At 41.7% G+C, this 23,437-nt stretch overlaps 1 protein-coding gene across 3 annotated transcripts in view; it reads right to left on the bottom strand.

Moving 5' to 3' along the window:
- Positions 1-18,947: 18,947 nt before the first annotated feature.
- phip (PHIP subunit of CUL4-Ring ligase complex) overlaps positions 18,948-23,437 on the bottom strand; it is a 228,272-nt gene continuing 223,782 nt past the window's right edge. Inside the window, exons 39-40 of one of the 3 annotated variants that reach the window (XM_078212449.1) lie at positions 22,845-23,000; positions 18,948-21,068 (exon numbers count right to left, since the gene is read on the bottom strand). In XM_078212449.1, coding sequence (XP_078068575.1) covers positions 20,398-21,068; positions 22,845-23,000 — 827 coding nt within the window. In that variant the 3' untranslated portion in view covers positions 18,948-20,397. Of the gene's footprint in view, positions 21,069-22,844; positions 23,004-23,437 lie in introns of all 3 variants that reach the window. The other 2 variants (XM_078212448.1, XM_078212450.1) reach the window with 2 other exon arrangements.

The raw sequence follows: 23,437 nt of genomic DNA on the forward strand, positions 1-23,437 counted from the left end.
ACATGGTGCATGTCAATTGCGGGCTTCTCAAACACATACCCTAACCCCACAAGGCCCTGGCCTCTCAACAACTTGTCTCCTCTTTTCCTTAATAATAGAAAGCAAACAGTTTTCAGTGGTCGAATTGGTTTGTATGCAGAGGAGGAATGAACAAAATCTGTGGAGAGCGATTGTGAGGCATGAGTGCAAGAAGACATTAGACTGAGGACGTGTGTCGGTTGTGGCTGCTTAGTTGATGATGTGAGGGGGAGCCTTGAGAGAGAGAAATGGGTGGAACAGTAAAATGTATTACGCTGAGGTCTGCTGTGTAGGCGCGTTCAAGCAAGTCAGAATGTAATGCATGAAAGTGTTACACTACTCACCTGTCAAGCCCTCCTGAGGTCCTGGATCCTGTTGGTGTACTGTCTGCAGCTTGAAGAAACACACTCCTGCTGCTGACTTCCTCAGCCACTTCCATCCAAACCAACTTGGTTGGGGAGGTCATCCTCTGCCTGCTGTTCATGGGAAAGCTCACCTCATTGCAGTCTCCCAGATCCCACAATAGGACCTCCAGGTAAGTGTGGGACACCGAGGGAGCAACCTCCCTAGATCTCCACTCCATTCCAATGTTTGCTGCAGTCTGAAAAGCCCGAGTTCTGGTAGGCTTTCCTGAAACAATGTGTGGTCCCTTTAATTAAAACTTCTTCCTTTGACAGAATGGACCTGTCATTCCACTCTTCCACTCTCCTTAATTGGTTCTGGAGTCTGATGGCAGGATGACAATTGGTTAGTTCTAATAGAGAGCCACTGCTGGGCACTCTGTTCACAGAGTTGGATTCCAAATCAGAAAACAGGTATGCGGCACAGTGGTTAGCACTGCTGCCTCTCAGCGCCAGGGACCCAGGTTCGATTCCCGGCTTGGGTCACTATCTGTGTGGAGTTTGCACATTCTCCCCGTGTCTGTGTGGGTTTCCTCTGGGTGCTCCGGTTTCCTCCTACAGTCCAAAGATGTGTGGTTAGGTTGATTGTCCATGGTGTCAGGGCGATTAGTCACGTAAATGCATGGGGTTATGGGGATACGGCCTGGATGGGATTGTGGTCGGTGCAGACGTGATGGGCTGAATGGCCTCCTTCTGCACTGTAGGGATTCTATGATTCTATGAAAATGGTTCCGCTATTTCAACATGGTCTAAATTGATAATATTTGATCAATGGCTTTGATCTTCCCAATATTTCATTCAAAGAAATTTCTGCTTATCCAATACTTGATGTCGTATAAGCAGGTCTGCTAATTTAGCAGTGGAAGATTCAAGAAGGTTAGTGTGAGGGAGAGTCCGATGTCATCAGTACACATGTGGAAACTAACATTGTGTTTTTGGATGATGTTGCTAAGGGGCACTATGCAGATGAGAAATAAAGGGGTGCTAAGGCTGGGTCTATCAATGACAGTAGGAAGTTTAACAACACCAGGTTAAAGTCCAACAGGTTTATTTGGCAGCAAATGCCACTAGCTTTCGCAGCGCTGCCCCTTCGTCAGGTGGAGTGGAGAAATGCTCACAAACAGGGCACAGAGACACAAACTCAATTTACAGAATAATGATTGGAATGCAGTCTTTACAGATAATCAAGTCTTAAAGGTACAAACAATGTGAATGGAGGGAGTATTAAGCACAGGTTAAAGAGATGTGTATTGTCTCCAGACAGGACAGCCAGTGAGATTCTGCAAATGTCCTGCAAATGTTCTGCAAATGTCCCAAGACCTTGGGATTCATGTCACACTATCTGTAACCCCCACAGCTTGTCTGGACTTGCAGAATCTCACTGGCTGTCCTGTCTGGAGACAATACGCATCTCTCTAACCTGTGCTTAATGCTCCCTCCATTCACATTGTTTGTACCTTTAAGACTTGATTATCTGTAAAGACTGCATTCCAATCATTATTCTGTAAATTGAGTTTGTGTCTCTGTGTGCCCTGTTTGTGAGCATTTCTCCACTCCACCTGACGAAGGGGCAGCGCTCTGAAAGCTAGTGCCATTTGCTACCAAATAAACCTGTTGGACTTTAACCTGGTGTTGTTAAACTTCTTACTGTGTTTACCCCAGTCCAACGTCGGCAACTCCACATCATGTCTATCAATGACACCAGAGGTAGTGAGTGACACAGGGTGAGCAGAAATCATTGTAAGCGATGCTCTGCCTATGAGTCCGACCCAGCTTGCTATCAATGGAGTGTTTTTGGAAGAGGATGGTGTGGGCAACGTTGTCAAAGGCTGTAGACAGGTCGAGGAGGATGAGGAGGGCTAGTTTACCATGGTCAACGTCACTGAGGATGTCATTTATCAATTTGATAAAAGCTTTTCTGAGATCATGGTAGGAGCTGAAACAAACTGGAAGGATTCAAACAGGGAGTTTCAGCAAAGATGAGCACTGATTTGGGAAGCAGCAGCATGATTCTGGAGAGAAAAGAGGGATTGGAGATGGGGCAGTAGTTTACGAGTCCTGAGCGACGGAGGTTGTTTTTTTGAGGCGAGGTATGGGTTGAAGGAAAATGAACCATTAACAACGTCAGTTAACATGGGGGCTGGAAAGAGAAGTTGGGTAGTCAGCAATTTTGCTGCAATAGGATGAAGGGAGGAGGAGGTGGGTTTCTTGATAAGTTGTGTGGTGTCACATAAGGTCACTGGTTGGGGTCATATCTAACACAATCTTATCTGGGAGGTTGAGTTCTTAGTATAAAAGTCAGTTACCTGGGGGGTTCGACCTCTTTGTTCGACTGGAACATAAAAAGCAGGCCGCACTATACAGCAGGCAGCGTCGGGAGCGGGCTGTGGAGTGAGTGGGAAGCAGAGTGAGAGCTGTAAGGGCTTTGGCTCGCAGGGCTTAGGCGGAAACGGGCAACACAGGACAGGTTTAAATTCATTCTGTTACCCTTCAATTTCGAATCCTTGTTCTTTCCCAGTGCACTCTGAGGAAGGGGAAAAAGGGTTCAGTGTTCCATTGGAGCAATTCTTTTTCTTTGTAGCAGTAAGTTATATGGAGGGGATGGAAGTGAAGGCAGTGCAATGTACCTCCTGCAGAATGTTTGAGGTGAGGGACACCGACAGTGTCCCTGCTGATTACACCTGTGGGAGGTGCACCCATCTGCAGCTCCTCCAAGACCGCGTTAGGGAGCTGGAGCTGGAGTTGGATGAGCTTAGGGTCATCAGGGAGGCAGAGAGGGTCATAGACACAAGCTTCAGGGATATAGTTGCTCCAGGGAATGAAAATAGATGGGTGACAGTGAGAGGGGCTGGGAGGAAGCAGTCGGTGCGGGGATCCCCTGTGGTCGTTCCCCTTAGCAACAAGTATTCCACTTTGGAAACAGGTGAGGAGGGCGACCTACCAGTGGTAAGCCGCAGTGACCGGATCGCCAGTCCGTCCCTGTGGCTCAGAAGGGAAAGGGGGAGAGCGGTAGAGCTATAGTTATTGGGGACTCGTTTGTTAGAGGGATAGATAGGAGGTTCTGTGGCAACAAGAGAGACTCACGGATGGTATGTTGCCTCCCGGATGTCAGGGTCCGTGACATCTCCGACCGTGTCTTCAGGATTCTAAAGGGGGAGGGAGAACAGTCACAAGTCGTGGTGCACGTCGGCACCAAAGACATAGGTAATAGAGGGGACGGGGATTTAAAACAGGAATTCAGGGAGCTTGGGTGGAAGCTGAGAGCCAGGACAAAACAGGTTGTCATCTCTGGTATGTTGCCGGTGCCACGGGATTAGCGAGTTGAGGAACAGGGAGAGAGTGCAGTTAAACACATGGATGCAGGGATGGTGTAGGAAGTAGGGTTTCAGCTATGTGGATAATTGGAACACTTTCTGGGGAAGGTGGGACCTGTACCAACAGGACAGGGTGCACCTGAACCAGAAGGGCACCAATATCCTGGGAGGGAAATTTGCTACGGCTCTTCGGGGGGATTTAAACTAATTTGTCAGGGGGATGGGAAAAGGAGTTGTAGTCCAGAGGTCAGTGAGTGTAGTGAGGTACTGGGAAGGGTATCATGGTCAAAGGTGGGTACCAGCAGACAAGAAGGTGGGTTGAAGTGTGTCTACTTCAATGCAAGGAGCATCCGAAATAAGGTAGGTGAACTTGGGGCGTGGATTGGCACTCGGGACTACGATGTTGTGGCCATTACGGAGACATGGGTAGAACAGGGACAGGAATGGTTGTTGGAAGTTCCGGGGTATAGATGTTTCAGTAAGTGTAGGGTAGCTGGTAAAAGAGGTGGAGGAGTGGCACTGTTAATCAAGGAGAGTGTAACGGCTGCAGAAAGGCATTTCGAAGGGGATCTGCCTACTGAGGTAATATGGGCTGAGGTTAGGAATGGGAAAGGAGCGGTCACGTTGTTAGGAGTTTACTATAGGCCCCCAAATAGTAATAGAGATGTGGAGCAAGAAATTGCTAAGCAGATTATGGATAGGTGTGGAGATCACAGGGTAGTTGTCATGGGGGACATTAACCTTCCAAATATTGATTGGAACCTTCATAGGTCGAATAGTTCGGATGGGGCAGTTTTTGTGCAGTGTGTGCAGGAGGGGTTCCTGACACAATATGTGGATAAGCCGACAAGAGGTGGGGCCACATTGAATTTGGTAATGGGAAATGAGCCGGGCCAAGTGTTGGATTTGGTTGTGGGAGAGCACTTTGGAGATAGTGACCACAATTTGGTGTCTTTTGTTATTGCAATGGAGAGGGAGAGGGCCATATGGCAGGGCATAGTTTACAATTGGGGGAGAGGTAATTATGATGCAATCAGGCGGGAATTAGGAAGCATAGGATGGGAACAAAAATTGTCAGGCAAAGGCACTAATGATAAGTGGAACTTTTTCAAGGAACAAATACTGCGTGTCCTTGATAGGTATGTCCCTGCCAGGCAGAGAGGAAATGGCTGAGTGAGGGAACCATGGTTCACGAAAGAGGTGGAATGTCTTGTCAAGAGGAAGAAGGAAGCGTATGTTAGGTTGAGAAAACAAGGTTCAGTTGGCTCGATGGAGGGTTACAAGTTAGCAAGAAATGAGCTGAAAAAGGGGCTTAGGAGAGCTAGGAGGGGGCATGAGAAGTCCTTGGTGGGTCGGATCAAAGAAAACCCCAAGGCTTTTTACTCTTATGTGAGGAATAAAAGAATGACCAGGGTGAGGCTGGGGCCGGTCAAGGACGGCAGTGGGAATTTGTGCATGGAGTCAGAAGAGATAGGAGAGGTGATGAATGAATACTTTTCTTTGGTGTTCACCAAGGAGAGGGGCCATGTTTTTCAGGAAGAGATGGTGTCACAGGCTGATAGGCTGGAGGAAGTAGATGTTCGGAGGGAAGATGTACTAGCAATTTTGAATAAACTGAAAGTTGATAAGTCCCCTGGGCCTGATGAAATATATCCTAGGATTCTTTGGGAGGCAAGGGATGAGATAGCGGAGCCTTTGGCATTGATCCTCACTGTCCACGGGGGTGGTGCCAGAGGACTGGAGAGTGGCGAATGTGGTTCCTCTGTTTAAGAAAGGGAATAGAAATGACCCTGGTAATTATAGGCTGGTTAGTCTTACTTCGGTGGTCGGTAAGTTGATGGAAAAGGTCCTTAGGGATAGGATTTACGACCATTTAGAAAGATGCAGCTTAATCCGGGTTAGTCAACACGGATTTGTGAAGGGCAAGTCTTGCCTCACAAATTTGATAGAATTTTTTGAGGAGGTAGCTAAGTGTGTAGATGAAGGTAGTGCAGTTGATGTCATATACATGGATTTTAGTAAGGCATTTGATAAAGTCCCCCACGGTCGGCTTATGAAGAAAGTAAGGATGTGTGGGATAGAGGGAAGTTTGGCCGATTGGATAGGTAACTGGCTATCTAACAGAAGACAGAGGGTGGTGGTGGATGGAAAATCTTCGGACTGGAAACCGGTTACCAGCGGAGTGCCACAGGGATCAGTGCTTGGTCCTCTGCTATTTGTAATTTTTATAAATGACTTGGAGGAGGGGGCTGAAGGGTGGATCAGTAAAGTTGCTGACAACACCAAGATTGGTGGAGTAGTGGATGAGGTGGAGGGCTGTTGTAGGCTGCAAAGAGATATAGATAGGATGCAGAGCTGGGCTGAAAAATGGCAAATGGAGTTTAACCCTGACAAATGTGAGGTGATTCATTTTGGTAGGACAAATTTAAATGTGGATTACAGGGTCAAAGGTAGGGTTCTGAAGAATGTGGAGGAACAGAGAGATCTTGGGGTTCATTTCCATAGATCTCTGAAGGTTGCCACTCAAGTGGATAGAGCCGTGAAGAAGGCCTATAGTGTGTTGGCGTTCATTAACAGGGGGTTTGAGTTTAAGAGCCGTGGGGTTATGCTGCAACTGTACAGGACCTTGGTGAGACCACATTTGGAATATTGTGTGCAGTTCTGGTCACCTCACTATAAGAAGGATGTGGAGATTTACCAGGATGCTGCCTGGTTTGGAGGGTAGGTCTTATGAGGAAAGGTTGAGGGAACTTGGGCTTTTCTCTTTGGAGCGGAGGAGGTTGAGAGGAGACTTGATAGAGGTTTATAAGATGATGAGGGGGATAGATAGAGTGAACGTTCAAAGACTATTTCCTCGGGTGAATGGAGCGGTAACTAGGGGGCATAACTATAGGGTTCATGGTGGGAGATATAGGAAGGATGTCCGAGGTAGGTTTTTTACTCAGAGAGTGGTTGGGGTGTGGAATGGACTGCCTGCAGGGATAGTGGAGTCAGAAACTTTAGGAACATTTAAGAAGCTATTGGATAGGCACATGGAGTACTTCGGGATGATAGGGAGGAAATAGCTTGATCTGGGTTTCAGACAAAGCTCGGCACAACATCGTGGGCCGATGGGCCTGTTCTGTGCTGTACTGTTCTATGTTTATCTATCATCTTAGCCCCAGGACATTGCTGCAAGATTTCCTCAGGGTGATGTCCAAGTTCTGATCAGCTGCTTCATCAATGACCTTCCTTGCATCATAAGGTCAGAAGAGGTTCGCCGACGAATGTTCAGTCCCATTCGTAACTCGTCAGATAATAAAACTGTCTGTGCCAGCTTGCAGCAAGACCTGAACCACATTCAGGCTTGGGCTGATAAGTGGCAAGAGGCCACTCATGCCACATAAATGTCAGGCAATGAGCATCTTCAACAAGGAAGAATCCAGCCATCTCCCCTAAGCATTCAATTGCATTGCCATCGCTCAATTCCCCACATTATGGAAGTTACCATTGACCAGGAATTTAACTGGTCCAGCCAAATAAATACTGTGGTGACAAGAGTGCATTCTGCAGTTAATAACTCATCTACTCACATCCCAAAGTCTGTCCATCATTGGGGGGGGGGGGGCGGTGGTGCTTTTTATTTAAAACTGGCACTCCAATCTCAGGATTCCTGGCTTTGCTGGTGTCTTTAAGTCCCACTCCTCCAGCTGATGGTGTGAATCTTGCATCCTCTTTTATATGTACAGAGTGTTGTTCAGGATAGCAAGAAAAGCAGGCTGTGAAACCTGCAAGCTTCACACCAGTTCTCGCCTGACCCAACATTCTGAGCATTTTTTGGGGAGATTCCGCCCACTGAATTTGAATTAACAGTCAAAGAGTCTACCACAGGGACAGAGGGGTAACAGCTTTACCCTCTCTCTTGCTGTCTTTCTGAAAACTCATTCATCAAAGTGACCTGTTTGTGGTTTGAAAGCCCACCAGAAGACCTCTGCAAACCAGAGTCCCTAAAGGAGGATTCCAAATCAACATCACTTGTCTCCAAGAGAAAAACAAGTCAACCGGCCATGACTGCTCCCTGCTTCTTTGAAAAATGCAAGTATCAGCAGCTACTGCGCAAAGTGTCCCTTCAGCAGCAAGCGAGCATCTGGACAATCCATGAATAACTTATTTTTCGGACTCTAACTTTTATTTAGCCAAGTTTAAGATCTGATAGTCTGCAGAGATTTTCGGGGGCGGGGTAGGGGGATGGGCAGTGGACGTGTGGGTTGTTTTACATTCGTGGGTAGTGCACTTATTTACACTTTTAAAATCTTTTGTTAATAATTTCAGCCTCTTTTCTCAGGTGAATTTTATAAAATAAATTTATAAAATAAGTAATTTCGCTACCTTCTAAGAAACCTGGCTGCATTATTTCTTGTACAAGCTACACACAGTTAAGTATATGCATTGAATTGGCAAGATCACCTTTTTAAATTCAAACTGTTTATAACCAACCCAGGAATGTGACAAAGAGGGAGTCAGTTCACCCCTCCTAACCTAGCAACAGCAGAAACTGTTTTCACTCTATATTTAACAGATTGGTGGGGTACCAGTTCAATATTCTAATATTGACATCCCCCACAGGCAGTACAGGACAAATTGCTCTATACCAAATTTCTTTCCATTTCTGCCAGAGCAGATTTTCCTGAAAGTGCTTCCACTATATAAACAATGTGTGTTCAAAACAATTTGACTCTGCGTCATTCAAAATGGAGTCGGGAAAAATAGATATAAAAGCACATGAAAATATTTATCTGTCATGACAACAACATTAGTTGGTCCACGGCAAATCTTGGTGTACTGATTATTAGCTTGAGTAAAATGAGTAATGAGGACTTTAGTGAATATTAGATATTTTAGCGAACATAAGATACTTTAGCAGTCAAAAATAGTATTATTAATGTGAAGCCTTGTTTCAATAAGTTTTCTGTGCTGTCTAGATTTGCAATTTTCAGCAGTTAACTGCAATATTTGTAATTTAAAACCTAGTTTTGATGTTGAAGAAGTAGTCTACATGGATTTCACTAAGACTTCTGACAAGGTCCCACATGGAAGACTGATTAAGAAGGTAAGAGCCTGTTGGATCCAGGATAATTTGGCAAATTGGATCCAAAATTGACTTAGTGGCAGGCGGCAGAGGATGATGGTCAAAGGTTACTTTGGTAACTGAAAGCCTGTATCCAGTGGTGTACCGCAGCTTTGCTGTATGTAATGTATATTAATGATCTAGACATGAATATTTGGGGGGGGGGGGGGGGGGCGGTGGTATGATCAGTAAGTTTGCAGATAACATGAAAATTGGTGATGTGGTAAATAATGAGGAGGAAAGCTTTATATTACAGGAAGATATAGCTGGGCTAGTCAGATTGGCAGAACAGTGGCAAATGAAATTTAACCCTGAAAAGTGCAAGGTGATGCATTTTGGAAGGACCAACAAGGTAAGGGAATACACAATGAATGGTAGGACACTAGGAAGTTCAGAAGAACCTGCATGTCCAAAGATCCCCGTAGGCAGCAGTGCAGGTAGGTAAGGCGGTTAAAAAGTCATATGGAACACTTGCCTTTATTAGCCTAGGCACAAAATATAAAGGAGGATATGATGGAGCTGGATAAAACACTTGTTTGGGCCACAGCTAGAGAACAGTGTGCAGTTCTGATTGCCACATTACAGGAAGGATGTGATTGCACTGGAAAGAGTACAGCGGAGATTGGCTGGGATGTTGACTGGGCTGGATTGTTTCAGCTATGAAGAGATATTGATAGGCTGGGATTGTTCTCCTCAGAGCAGAGAAGACTGATGAGGGACCTGACTGAGGTGTACAAAATCATGAGGAATATAGGAAGACTTTTCTCGTTAGTAGAGAGGTTAATGACCGGGGGTATAGATTTAAAGTAAGGGGCTAGAGATTTAGAGGGGATTTGAGGAAAAATGCTTTCACCCAAAGGATGGTAGGAAATTGTAACTCACTCCCTAAGAGGGTGGTAGAGGTAGGATCCTCACACATTCAAGAAGCATTTAGATCAACACTTGAAATGCCATAGCATACAAGGCTATGGACCAAATGTTGGAAAATGAGATTAGAATTAGGGGCTTGATGACCAGTGCAGACACAATAAACCGAAGGGCCTCGTCTTGTGCTGTATAACTTTGTGACTAAGTGTTGATATTCCAGTGTTTAATTTTTGAAGTCTTCAAATTTGACCTATTACGATTTACAAATTATGGGTCTGTTGCTGAACTTTACAAGAGAATGTGAACATATTTATGTGCAGGTAACATATTCTTATAATACAATCAAGTCTTTTGAAAAAGAAGAATGAGAAATTAGAAATTTTGTTTTAAAACAGGGAGCCTTGTTGGCTGTTTATTATTGCCAATTCTTTAAGAACAAAAGTTACAACATCTTCAATTAGTTGCAATCTGCATACTATTGATAAAGAACTATTATATTACTGAAAACAAGTGGCGCACTTCTTTTTTCGCACTGGACACAGTCTATTTAAATACTTGATGACTAAATTTGAAAGATAGCCATTATAATTATTAGCCTTTACAATTTATAATAATTGGCAGATAAGGCAAAGGAGAATCCAAAGAGCTTCTACAAATACATAAAGGGCAAAAGAGTAACAAGGGAGAGAGTAGGAACTCTGAAGGATCAACAAGGTCATCGATGTGCGGATCCACAAGAGGTGGGAGATCCTAAATGAATATTTCTCATCAATATTTACTGTTGAGAAAAGCATGGATGTTAGGGAACTTGGGGAAATAAATAGTGATGTCTTGAGGAGTGTACATATTACAGAGAAGGAGGTGCTGGAAGTCTTAAAGTGCATCAAGGTAGATAACTCCCCGGGACCTGATGAAGTGTATCCCAGGACATTGTGGGAGGCTAGGGAGGAAATTGCGGGTCCCCAAGCAGAGATATTTGAATCATCGATAGTCACAGGGGAGGTGCCTGAAGATTGGAGGGTAGCAAATGTTGTGCATTTGTTTAAAAAGGGCTGCAGGAAAAAGCCTGGGAACTACAGGCCAGTGAGCCTCACATCTGTGGTGGGTAAGTTGTTGGAAGATATTTTCAGAGACAGGATCTACAGACATTTAGAGATGCGAGGACTGATTAGAGACAGTCAGCATGGCTTTGTGAATGGAAAATCATGTCTCACAAATTTGATTGAGTTTTTTGAAGACGTAACCAAGAAGGTAGATGAGGGCAGTGCAGTTGATGTTGTCGCCATGGACTTTAGCAAGGCCTTTGACAAGGTACTGTATGGTAGGTTGTTGCATAAGGTTCAATCTCACGGGATCCAGGGTGAGGTAGCTAAATGGATACAAAATTGATGACAGAAGCCAGAGGGTGGTTGTAGAGGGTTGTTTTTCAAACTGGAGGCCTGTGACCAGAGGTGTGCCTCAGGGATCAGTGCTGGGTCCACTGTTATTTGTTATTTATATTAATGATTTGAATGAGAATATAGGAGGCATGGTTAGTAAGTTTGCAGATGACACCAAGATTGATGGCATAGTGGAAATGAAGAAGGTTATCTCCGATTGCAATGGGATCTTGTTTAATTGGGCCAGTGGGCTGTCGAGTAGCAGATGGAGTTTAATTTAGATAAATGCGCGGTGATGCATTTTGGTAAATTGAACCAGGCAGGACTTACTCAGTTAATGGTAGGGCGTTGGGGAGAGTTACAGAACAAAGAGATCTAGGGGTACATGTTCATAGCTCCTTGAAAGTGGAGTCACAGGTGGACAGAATGGTGAAGAAGGCATTCGGCATGCTTGGTTTCATCGGTCAGAACATTGAATACAGGAGTTGGGACGTCTTGTTGAAGTTGTACAAGACATTGGTAAGGCCACACTTGGAATACTGTGTACAGTTCTGGTCACCCTATTATAGAAAGAATATTATTAAATTAGAAAGAGTGCAGAAGAGATTTACTAGGATGCTACTGGGACTTGATGGTTTGAGTTATAAGGAGAGGCTGGATAGACTGGGACTTTTTTCTCTGGAGCATAGAAGGCTGAGGGGTAATCTTATAGACGTCTATAAAATAATGAGGGGCACAGATCAGCTAGATAGTCAATATATTTTCCCAAAGGTAGGGGAGTCTAAAACTAGAGGGCATAGGTTTAAGGTGAGAGGGGAGAGATACAAAAGTGTCCAAAGGGGCAATTTTTTCACACAGAGGGTGGTGAGTGTCTGGAACAAGCTGCCAGAGGTAGTAGAAGAGGCCGGTACAATTTTGTCTTTTAAAAAGTGTTTAGACAGTTACATGGGTACGATGGGTATAGAGGGATATGGGCCAAATGCAGGCAATTGGGACTAGCTTCGAGGTTTAAACAAAAGGACAGCATGGATAAGTCGGGCCAAAGGGCCTGTTTCCATGCTGAACACCTCTATGACTATAATTATGTAATTTTTCTCCTGTTATTAACATGAGTTACAACACAACTGCAATTATTATCCTATAACAATATTTTTGAATGTGCTTATAATGTGTATATCGTTTTAAGATTTCATTGGCAGTTAATAGCTGAACAGGGATAAAATACTACACATAAAATCTATGTAAGCTGACATCCATACCTCGCAGCGCAGGGCGTGCAGCACTTGCCTCACCAAAACACTCAAAAGCAGAATGTGGTCAACAGATTTGAGAGTTCTCACTTAGTTGTGGGCAGAAATTTAGAACATAATATACTGACACACTCAACTGGTCAGGCGGCATCTGTGGAGAAAGGAAAGCAAATAAAGCAAAATAGTGCAGATGCTGGAAATCTATGGGTTCTGATGAATGGTCTGAAACATGAATCCTACCGTTCTCTCTCCATAGATGCTCGCTGAGCTGCTTGATGTTTCCTACATGTTCTGTTTTTATTATAGTACACATGCTGCTGCATAAGGCCATTGCAAGTAGAGTTGTTCTGTTTGACATGACAGAACAATGTCCCCAGAGGACAGCAGTACACCCCCTCTGCCTGAAACTGGTAGGCTCAACAGTCTGAACACCACATTGGCACCATTTATGATGTTTTGCGCTCTTAGCAATCTGATCAACTTGGGAAAGTTCTCTGTTTTGTTGAACTGATGTTGCTATCCTAAAGGGAAAATGATAAATATGTTGCCTTTGCAAACAAAGTCTCTGGGTGGAATCTTACAAGAATTTGGGAAAGTATCAGTTCTGGTGAGAAAGCTGGCCTGGAACTCTCCGGCTCCACTGGCCATTTTTCTCTCCTGATCTTGTCACGTTAATTGCCAAAAAGAGTTGGCATGGTTTGCAGCGCCACTGAGGCGAGGTGGGGACTCATAGAGCCACTGAAATGGGGGCGCCCCCACTGAAACAAAGATTGATCTCCTCCCTCCAACACGGAGCTTTCTGTGGTCTTCTACCTCACCCTGATCATCCCCAACATCCTCCCCACCCCAGGCATTGCTTCCCTCTCCCCATCCCGATTATTGCTGGCATCACTCCCCTTCCCACAGTCTCCAGCATCCCATCGCTCTCTGTGTCTGTTCCCCTGCATCCCAACACAAATAAATAAGTTCCTGCACATGATGCTCCACCTAGGGCCTTCTCCTTGCTCCCTAGCACGGATTGGCATTGTCAGGTTGGCACTGCCAATCTGTGCTCGGGGCATTGCCAGGGCACTGCCTGGCCATGTCTGTCTCTCCCAGGGGCTATACTGACTTTTACACCCCAAGGGATCCCCAGGACAGGTTTGTGCCTGGGTGAACATATTGTAAACCTCACTGATGGGTTTGAAAATCTTGGGGGCGGGGGGGCTCTTTAATTATTTAAGTTTTTTTGAGTCACAATTTCACCAGATCTCGAACCCCCACCGACAATCGCACATTTTCAGAGAGTGCGGGTTCAAGATCCAACCCTCCATTTTGATATTTTATAGATCTGTGGCCAACTACTGCAAAGGTGGCATGGTGACACAGTGGTTCGCACTGCTGCCTCACAGCGCCAAGGATCTGGGTTCGATTCCTGGCATGGGTCACTGTCTGTGCAGAGTCTCCACGTTCTCCTCATGTCTGTGTGGGTTTCTTCCGGGTGCTTTGGTTTCCTCCCACAGTCCGAAAGACGTGCTGGTTAAGTGCATCGGCCATGCCAAATTCTCCCTCAGTGTACCCAAACAGGCACTGGAGTATGGTGACTAGGGAATTTTCACTGTAACTTCATTGCAGTGTTAATGTAAGCCTAGCTGTAACATTAATAAATCAATAAACTTTCAATAATCAATAAACTTTGGTATGTATTAGAAGGATTCAGTGGTTCAATAGTTTATGTCACTGACTGACTGTGACAACCAAATGTTACATATTCTCTGAAGATTGGCCTCTAGAAGCCCCATTTGTGAAGGGCCAGCACTGGCGAAGCAGGTTCCAGCGGTTCCTATATCTGACCTTCTATTTCTAAGACTGTCTTCCTCTGACACAGCCATAATATGCGGATCCTGGAATAAACACTAGTGTGTATATAATGCATGCAAAGTAGTCCCAACATAGGCTTTTGTTAACCGTTAAGAACAGCTGTAACTCCTCAAGATCTAAATACACCTCTGGAACCCCCAAATAAATTTCCACTCTTTGGAAGATGCAAAAGAAATGGCAGCTGGAAGAAAGACAGTTATAATAGGAATTAGAAGTCCTGCAATGCAAAAAAAATCAACAGAAGTTAAAATTCAAATGAAGCAATGGATGTGATTATGCAACCCCACCCTCCCACACCCATTTGTTCTAGTAGCTCACCACTGGCCACCGAAGGGATCCTCCAGTCTTGCCGATGCATACCATGTTATGCGTGGCTCGCCCATTCTGCTGCTGAGGAACCCACTGTGGGGGGAGGGTGGCGGGGGGGGGGGGGGGTGGTTGTCAACTTTGGTGGGACCAGAAGCTCCAGACAACGGGGGGGGGAGCAGAAAACCCCACCCAATACATTGATTAGAAACTAAAACAATCCTTGTGACATCTAAGTCAGATTTCTACTCTCTACTTCAAATGGGTGAGCAGTGCCACTGGCAAGAAAGCAAATGATCAGTGCAAGACCTTTTTGGATAACTTTTTAAGCACAGATGTTGATCACCTGCAAAATCCCAACGTTTTTTTTCTGGCCGTGACATATGCGCACTAAGAGTTGGGGGCACAAAACCTCATGTCTGAATTTATAGCTCGCACTCACTGCTTAGCAATGTTCTGTAGTGCAAGTGGAAATTGAGGCGGAGGTGCAGCCACATAGAAATGTAGTGAACAAAATCACCTGGTACACAACCAGTCGCTCTTAATTGACTTTTCATTTCCCCCTGTGAACAGGGGGCCTTGGTGATGATCGAGATAGAAAAGGTGTCAACCATGATACTTGTGAGAACAGTTTTCAGAACAACATTGGAGTTAACGCTCTGTGATGGAAGACAACCGGTTTCGTTTAGCATTCAGATAAGTCATAGTTGCATTGTATGCGTATAAAAAATAGCTGCACACACACATTTTGCATCCATGGAATTATTCATGGAAATGCATTGAAAGCAGTGAAATTCAAGCTTCGGTATTTTTTAATGAAATAACCACAGGTGTTATTGTCACAAAAGCTTGAAATATTACTACTAACCATCTTAGAAATTATCCAATTACACCTGGCATAAAGAGGAAGAAAGATTTTATTAGTCCAAAGTCACATATAAAATTTATGATACTACCTGAACAATATTTACTTTAATAACAGAAAAAGTAAACGTGTAATTGATTAATGTGAACAGCTCTTATCAAATGTTCAGATACACACCAACAGAATATCCTTCAAGCTCAATCAACAAGCCCAATGGTAACTGAATTTTCCAAAATGCTAATTTTTCTTCTCAGAATTTTGCATATTAGATGTGCTTTATGTAGCATTGTTCTCTCTTTTTCATTGATTTATTTCAATCCCAGACTGTCAAACATAATGAGCTAGGAATTCAGGGGGCCTGAAAATAGGCATAGAGGGGATGATCCCTGCAATAGAATAAATTGGCTCAAGGTGCCTATAATGGGTGTCCTCAGGCAAATCACCAGGAAAGAGGTTTCAATCACCAGGCATTGCCTCCAATTATTCTCAAGAATGCCATTAATGTGGGCCAGGGAAGAGGTATTGGTAACTAGGATAGGAATGAAGCGTGGTGACAGTGTTTGGAGAGGATCAAGGAAATGAGAAATAGTGACTCTGGTTTTAATGTGATGTTATCAGGAGCACTCCTCCACCTTTGCGCCTCATGATGTTATCTTAGGCCAAGATTGCACAAGTTTACGAATGGGACCATAAATTTATGATCAGGTGATTAAAAATTGTGAGAGAATCACATGGCATATATTAAAAACAGGCACTATTAGATATTGAACAAATTGAGAAAAAAAATCTAAGTAGGAACTATTTTTATTTGTTATCTTAGTTAACAGTATCAAAATAAGATGTTGGCAAATTAGTTTTAAGAGTCTGGATTCTTAAAACATATAAACTTCAATCTACAAAATTCAGGCATTTGAAATATAAAATATACAAGTACAGTTACAATTGTACTTTTTAAAATTTAACTCTGATTTATATTAAAAATGAACTGTAAAGATGTAGGTGTTTATGACACTACTATACTTCGGAGCGAACTCTGGAATTTCCATTAATTTCAAGGGGGTAGGGGAAAGAAAAGGTTAGTTTAGGTTGCAAAAACGGTTTTTTAACCATTGTTAAATTGAGCATGCAAGTCATATAATATAGACAAAAGTCTGTGCCTCCTTGGTATAGAGGTTAACCTTTAGATACCAAAATGGTACCATAATGGTAAATAGAGGGGAACGCCAGCATAAACAAAATCAATACTTTACATTTGTCATTAAAATGGGTGCTTTCTGCAATATTTACATACATTTTCTTCACTTTTATTTCATCTATGTAACCAAAATACATAAATTAACATGTTAAGAAACTTAATACATTCGTTTTTACTCTTTCCTTTCACCATGGGTAAAGGAGGAAGCAGCTAGCACACCTTGGCTGCATGTTCAAATACAAATAAACCGTGAATGCTCAAAACTTAATAAAGACAAAGATCAACCTCTCATGAAACAATTTTCTTGAATTAAGTTTTATTTTAAAAATAGGATCGGAATAAAGATCCTAAGGGAAATGGCAAAATGCTGTTCTGCAGAGATGAACAGTGTAAAAGAAGTACATATAATATATACGGTGTAAGGAGTTTCCTGCATTCCCCCAGCAAATTATTTTTGATAAACCCACTGTAATTGTGTATGAAGAGAATAAATATTTCTCGAAGTAACATTTTGGTTATGCAACTGATGTTCCAAAATGCTCATTTAAACCTCTGAAAACCCAAAAATGTTCACAAAACTGCAATAACTCGTAAAATTCCAAACACAGTATACATTATACGACAAGCATATCAGTGAGTGAATTAAAATGTTAACCTAATCTAGGGGTTCTGATGACATTCATGAACAATTCAGGTTTAACTCTTATCAGAATCCCTTAAACAGGATATGGCCTCAAAATCCACTCACAAGTATTCATTATTTTATTTACACCATGTCTGACAATGAATTACAAAAGGGAAACAGACACTTTAATTCAGTTTGCGGGAGCATTCCTGTTAAGAACCAGTAAGAATGAAACAAGGTCACATTAAACTTGTACGGAAAGTGACAATTATTTCTTGGTTCACTGGCCATTAAAAAAAATCTGAAACGGAAGCAGATAATTAAACAGAATCCAGAATGATGTACGGACGCGCATCATAACAACAGTCTCCAACTTGACTGGATGCAACACACTGCTTGGGTATCTTAACGAGTATAATTCTCCTCTAAGTATCTGTAGTATTTGTAAGTGATGAATTGCAAAATTATTTAATCAACAACAACAGTTGATACAAAAATAACAGGTACGGAAGGAGACGCTTACTTAAAAACAACCATTTGTTTTAAAAATCCAATCAAATAAAAATGGCAAACCAAGAAATAAAAGCTGTCACATTACTTCAGAAAAATGAACAGCGAAAGAAAACAAGCTCACCTCAGTGAGAGGATTACAGTCAAATCAAACATAAGCCTTGGGCCGCCAAGGGGAAATCAGAAATGGGACAAAATTCTGAAATGTCGTAAAGAAATATTCTGCTTTAGAATGTATTGTTTACATTTGGCAGTTTGGAAGAAAAATGATCTGCAATCATATACACACTTACTGCATGCAGTGCATGGCATCCCATCACTTTCAAAAGTGATTATCTGTGCTCTCATGTTTAAAAACACAGTTTTGCTTGCTATTTACATACAAGTGGTGGTGTCAAAAGGTAGAAAACCTCCGGAGTGTTATAATCTTTGTCCCAGCCCTAACCATTAACAAGAAAATAGAAAAAAAATGATATATTCAAGGCACAATCACCAAATGCTATACCTTTTGAGGGAAGATATTGACTTAATGTAGCATAACAGACATAGGCAGAAAGTGCACAAAAACGACACTGTGTAGTAATGTACTAATTGCAAACATCCAATAAAAAGTAATTTGACCACTTAATTACTGATTACAAAAAAGCCAACTTTTTTTTTAAAATCAGAAAATAGGGTGCAAGCTCCAGAACAGATTACTGCATGGAATGAATGTTTCTCCCTAGAAAGCCCAAGTAAGCATAATTGAGCTAATATTCATATACAATGGGACCTTTAAACCATGACATTTGTTAATTGCGTACCAGTGCCAAGTAAGTTCCCATGAAATCCTGTATTGTTGAAGGGGTGGGGGAAATTCTCACAAACTATACAAGTCTGGAAATTTCAGCACGATTCACATGCTTGGTAAATTCTAAAATCTCATAATCTTTCCCAACCAATAAAGGAGCTGGGCATGTTCTTATAAACCCTTTATAAAGCGTCTAGATGTGAGTGTGCTATAAAGCCATTTGAACAGATGGCATATCTCAACCCCATCCCTGTACTATATCTTAAAATATTTTTTCTACTTACAATATACAATTTTTGTGTGTGCGTGTGTGTACGTGTGTATGTGTGAGTGTATATGTGTGAGTGTGTACGCACATAAGTGAAAACATAACTAAAACCAGCCTCCTTTTCTTCTTCGGCAACAGTATTTTTTTCCTGATTGTGTAAGGTAAGCAAGAGACAACCACTCAGTTCCAGTGCAATGCAGTCTTTTTTTTTTGTTTGCCTCTACATTCAATAATTGGGAGAAGCAGCTTACAATTGCTTCAGAATAGTGGGAACATGACAGGCTATTTGTGCAATTCTTTGGAAAGCTTGAATTGCAGGTGCCCAAATGCACTTGAAGTCAAGCCTCTGCAGTAACTACATTGTGACTGACAAATAAGCAAGGACTGATTGTTAAGTTGTGGAGGGGGAGGGGGCAGGGGAAGTACAACCTTAAATATCTATCTAAATGCATTTTTGGTGACAAACACACCATTATACCTGTTTAATAGTAATGAGCAGATGGTTACACATAACTAGTAGTGCAAACATTTTCAAACATTTTCCGATCGTGAGCGAGTATTATATTTTCAGAAAGTTGAAATTTAAGGCATGTAAGTGGAGAATTCTTTGACTTCAGGCTTTGATGGCATATATTTTCAGATTCAAAATAAGAGGAAAAATTATCTTTTAACATGCTTACCAACTTGGCATTTAGGACTTCAACCTAAACATGCCCACTGAAGAGTGGGAGCACATTTGCAGATGTACCAACCAATCAACGATAAACAACACTATTCTAAACTTTTCCTTAAAAGATGCAAGACAGTGCAACACAGATCTGTTAAACTTTGTAGGGAAGGTAGATAATAGTGTATCTCAACACTAAGAAATTTAAGGAATAACTAAAGAATTAACAAAAATACTGACCAGAGTATATTTTTGAAATTAATTGACCGCTATGTCAGACTTTTGGGGCCGCAAACATTTAACCTAAATATTACATGAGCTTGTAGGCATACTAAAACATGACAATCGCATTTTGTATGTATTTGAATTTATTCTTTTAGATGACTTATAAATTCTTGGTAGGTACAAATAACAGTTTAAAAACAGAATGGAATACCTAAAATATCTCTGAACATAAAATAATGAAAATCAGAAGTTTTAAAAGGCATTTTTAAAACGGAACTTGTCAAATTTAGAGGCAACCAATTGTCAATCATTAATTGTTACAGTTTTGTCAAATGCATATACTAACTGATCCCAACCCTCTAATCTGCAAGTTTGCCCCCACAACCTAAACAAAACCAGAATCTGCGGTTCTTCAGAGAACAGAAGATGGAAGTAGAAGGTGAAAATGTACAACAAAATGCCAGAATTCTACCATGAATTAATGCTGGCAAAACATCAAAGATTTGTGCATTGAGATAATGCACCAGGCAGTAACTAACAAATACCAAACAAGATTTTAAATTCTCTAGAGACTAAATGGTTTTTTAAAAAAATCAGTCCTTGCTCATTTTGCCTTCTGATTAAACCAAATTCAAATCACATCTTCAACCAGTCTGCAAGTAAGAATGCAGTGACCTCAAGTGCACCAATCCCTTACCTGTTCTTGTCTAAACAGAAAGCCTCATTGAGTAGACAAAAACCTACAGTTGTTTACCAACCAATCAGGTTAGCTTTTGCTTTCTCAGTCAGTTTCCGCAGCCTGCCCCTACTGGATGTTCCAAAAGTTAAAGAGGAATCTTCAAACAGTAGCTGCCTTTGCTCCTCCTCTGAATCCTCCTCATTGTAGCACGTTGTCCGTCTACCTTGATTCCTCGTTTTCATGACAGATTTAGAGCCCATGGCCTCCTCAGTCCTTTTGTCATCTTCCACAGGCTCTATAGATTCAATGGGCTCCATAGGCTCCTCATGCTTCCTTCTGTTGCTCCTTGTCTGCATTTTACGTTTAGCAGCAACTGTCAATTTGGATTTAGCTTGTAGACTCTTTCCTTTGGGTTTCCTGCCTCTTGGCTTCTTCTGCAAAGATTTCTTTTGTGTGTTGCTCTCTGAACTAGAGCTGCTTTCTGAGGTAGCTTCTTCACCATTCTCATTGGATGTCTCTTTTTTTAGTTCTGCTCTCTTCCTCTCATTCTCTTGTTCAATAATAAGTAGCTCTTTTTTACTTTTCCTACCTCTTTTCTTACCAGGTCCCTTAAGACTTTTTACTTCCGGTTTTACTTGCGGTTTCCTACCAGGACCTCTCTTGACCACAGTTTCAGAGATACATGCACCATGTCCATTTATTTGTGGGGTCTTCTGTGCTGAAGATTCAGCTTTGATGTCACCTTATATTAAAAAGATAATAAATATGTATGTTAAAACACACATAAATAAAGCTAATCTAAAATGTAAACAATGCGCATTATACTCTGAATAACTTAAGTGAATCTGGCAATTCATTTTTTTACCTTTTCTTTAAGTTAATGATGCACAAGTTAAGTTTCGGTCAAAGGCATAAGTTTGTCCACTCTTTCATATTTAGGCATGGCTGGATATTTTCTCTTAAATTTACATAAAATTCAATGTAATTAAACTTAATAAACAAACAAAATTCAAATTTGACAACTCCTACCCTAAACCCTTGTGCCTCTGCATTTCCTTTTTAGAAACCTATTCAAAACCTAACTTAATTTAAATTCTTAGTCATCCCTCCTAATATTTCTCCCCATATTGCTTCTTCCCTGCTGCCATCAGACTTTTGAATGGACCTACCTTGTTGATCTTTCTCTACACCCTAGCTATGGCTGTAACACTACATTCTGCACTTTCTCGTTTCCTTCTCTATGAACGGTATGCTTTGTCTGTATAGCGCGCAAGAAACAACACTTTTCACTGTATGCTAATCCATGTGACAATAATAACTCAAATCAAATGAAATCATAGTGTGGCATCCATTCCCCTACCTATCTCCATTGCAAAGCATCTTTGGAAAATTTGGACATTAAAGGCACTATAAGTAGTGCCTTTGACATACTATATAAATGGTAGGTGTCATTTTAGATTCAGATGTCAAATTTTGCTCACGCTGGCCTTCCATCTTCCACTTTCATAAATTATGATGTTACCAAAGCCTAGCCATCCATATATCATTCCATACTGACCCTTGACCACCACCATATTTATTGACTTGTACTATACTATAATGCATTACAATTTAAAATCCTTACCTTAATTTTCAAATCCTATAATCCTCCAAACTCATAACCATTCCTGTAACATGTTGATCCATACCTGCCTAGTTGTACATCCTACCCTCCCTTTGTCTGGCCGGTCACAGCAGAGTTTGCTGTGACCGGCCAGACAAACGGGGGGCGGGGGGGGAGGAGGATATACAACTATCCTTTGGAATTTCCTACTGAACTCTACATCACCATTTCTAAAAACTTGCATTACCATACCTGATTCCTTTATGAAGTTGTGGGATTAAATTAAGATTTATATTAAAGGCACTATATAAATATAAGGTGTTGTTATTGCAAAAGTACCCCAGCACAGAAAAAAAAACTAATTTGCAGGATACTATTGGTATATGATCTGCTTACTATGTGTTTGCAAGATTACAAATGTCGAAGGAAGATTTCTTCTGGTTGCTATGCTTTAGCAACACTGTAATCATAACAACACAATGTCTTGTGGTTGCTATTCATTAGAAGGATTGGCAATGTAACAGGAACATTTCCAGATTATTGTGTGTTAGTAATATTGTAAACATAATGTGAAGTTTCTACTGGTTGCCACCTGGTATTAACATTGCAAACATAATGGGAAAATTTCCTCTAGTTGAACACCTTTGTTGGGAATAAGAAATCCTCTCAATTATATTTATGAAGTCACTAACACACATTGGCAAGGTGAGTTATTTCTTTGCAGATTTTAACATAAGACTCCCTTTACTATAATACTAACATTTAACCGGTTATAGCTAGACCAGTACTGAAAATGTGAACCAAGTCTACACATTACCAGAGTGCTCTCCACTAAGATGCATTCATCAAAACAATCAATTGGATATCTGACTACGGAAGCAACTGGTTGGTGTAAGCCAGTTTTAAGATACTTGCCTTTAGGTTGTTTGTATGGCGTTGTTTTATTTCTACGTGTTAACCTCCTTTTCTCAGGCTTTTCATCTGTCAATGAAGTCTGAGTGTTGTGTTTTGATTCAGATAGTTTAGGATAACTGAGATTGTTCTGGGCTTTCGATGGCTTAGCGTTATGGTCTGCTAAAACAAATATTAAAAAGAAAAATGTCTTAAATACATAATGGGTGGGAAATTGGGCTTGTTTGCATCTATTTTTGGGCACATATCCTTAAAGCTCCAAATAGGTGACTGCAACGTGTATGTAGATTGCCCTGTTAGTGAGGGTCTTCACTCACGGGCAGTGAAAGGCAGTACGCAGACCAGAGAGATCATGACATCAACCTGCGTGGAACATTAATTTAACAACAGCACTGCCAATTTGGAGCTTAACATTCCAGCCAACACTCTCTCTTAACTTAGCACAACTGAACACACAGTCAGCAGCAGGAAGGTCCCCCAACCATCAGTGCTGTTTAAAGGAATCATCAATTACTTACAGATTATTTGCAGGTTGAGTTCTTCAGGTTATTGCTACAATTCTACAAGTGTTCAGTGCTTTATATAGTTGTTCTCAG

Source organism: Mustelus asterias, chromosome 5 (assembly GCF_964213995.1).
Source record: "Mustelus asterias chromosome 5, sMusAst1.hap1.1, whole genome shotgun sequence".
In the NCBI taxonomy this organism is placed as follows: Eukaryota; Metazoa; Chordata; class Chondrichthyes; order Carcharhiniformes; family Triakidae; genus Mustelus; species Mustelus asterias.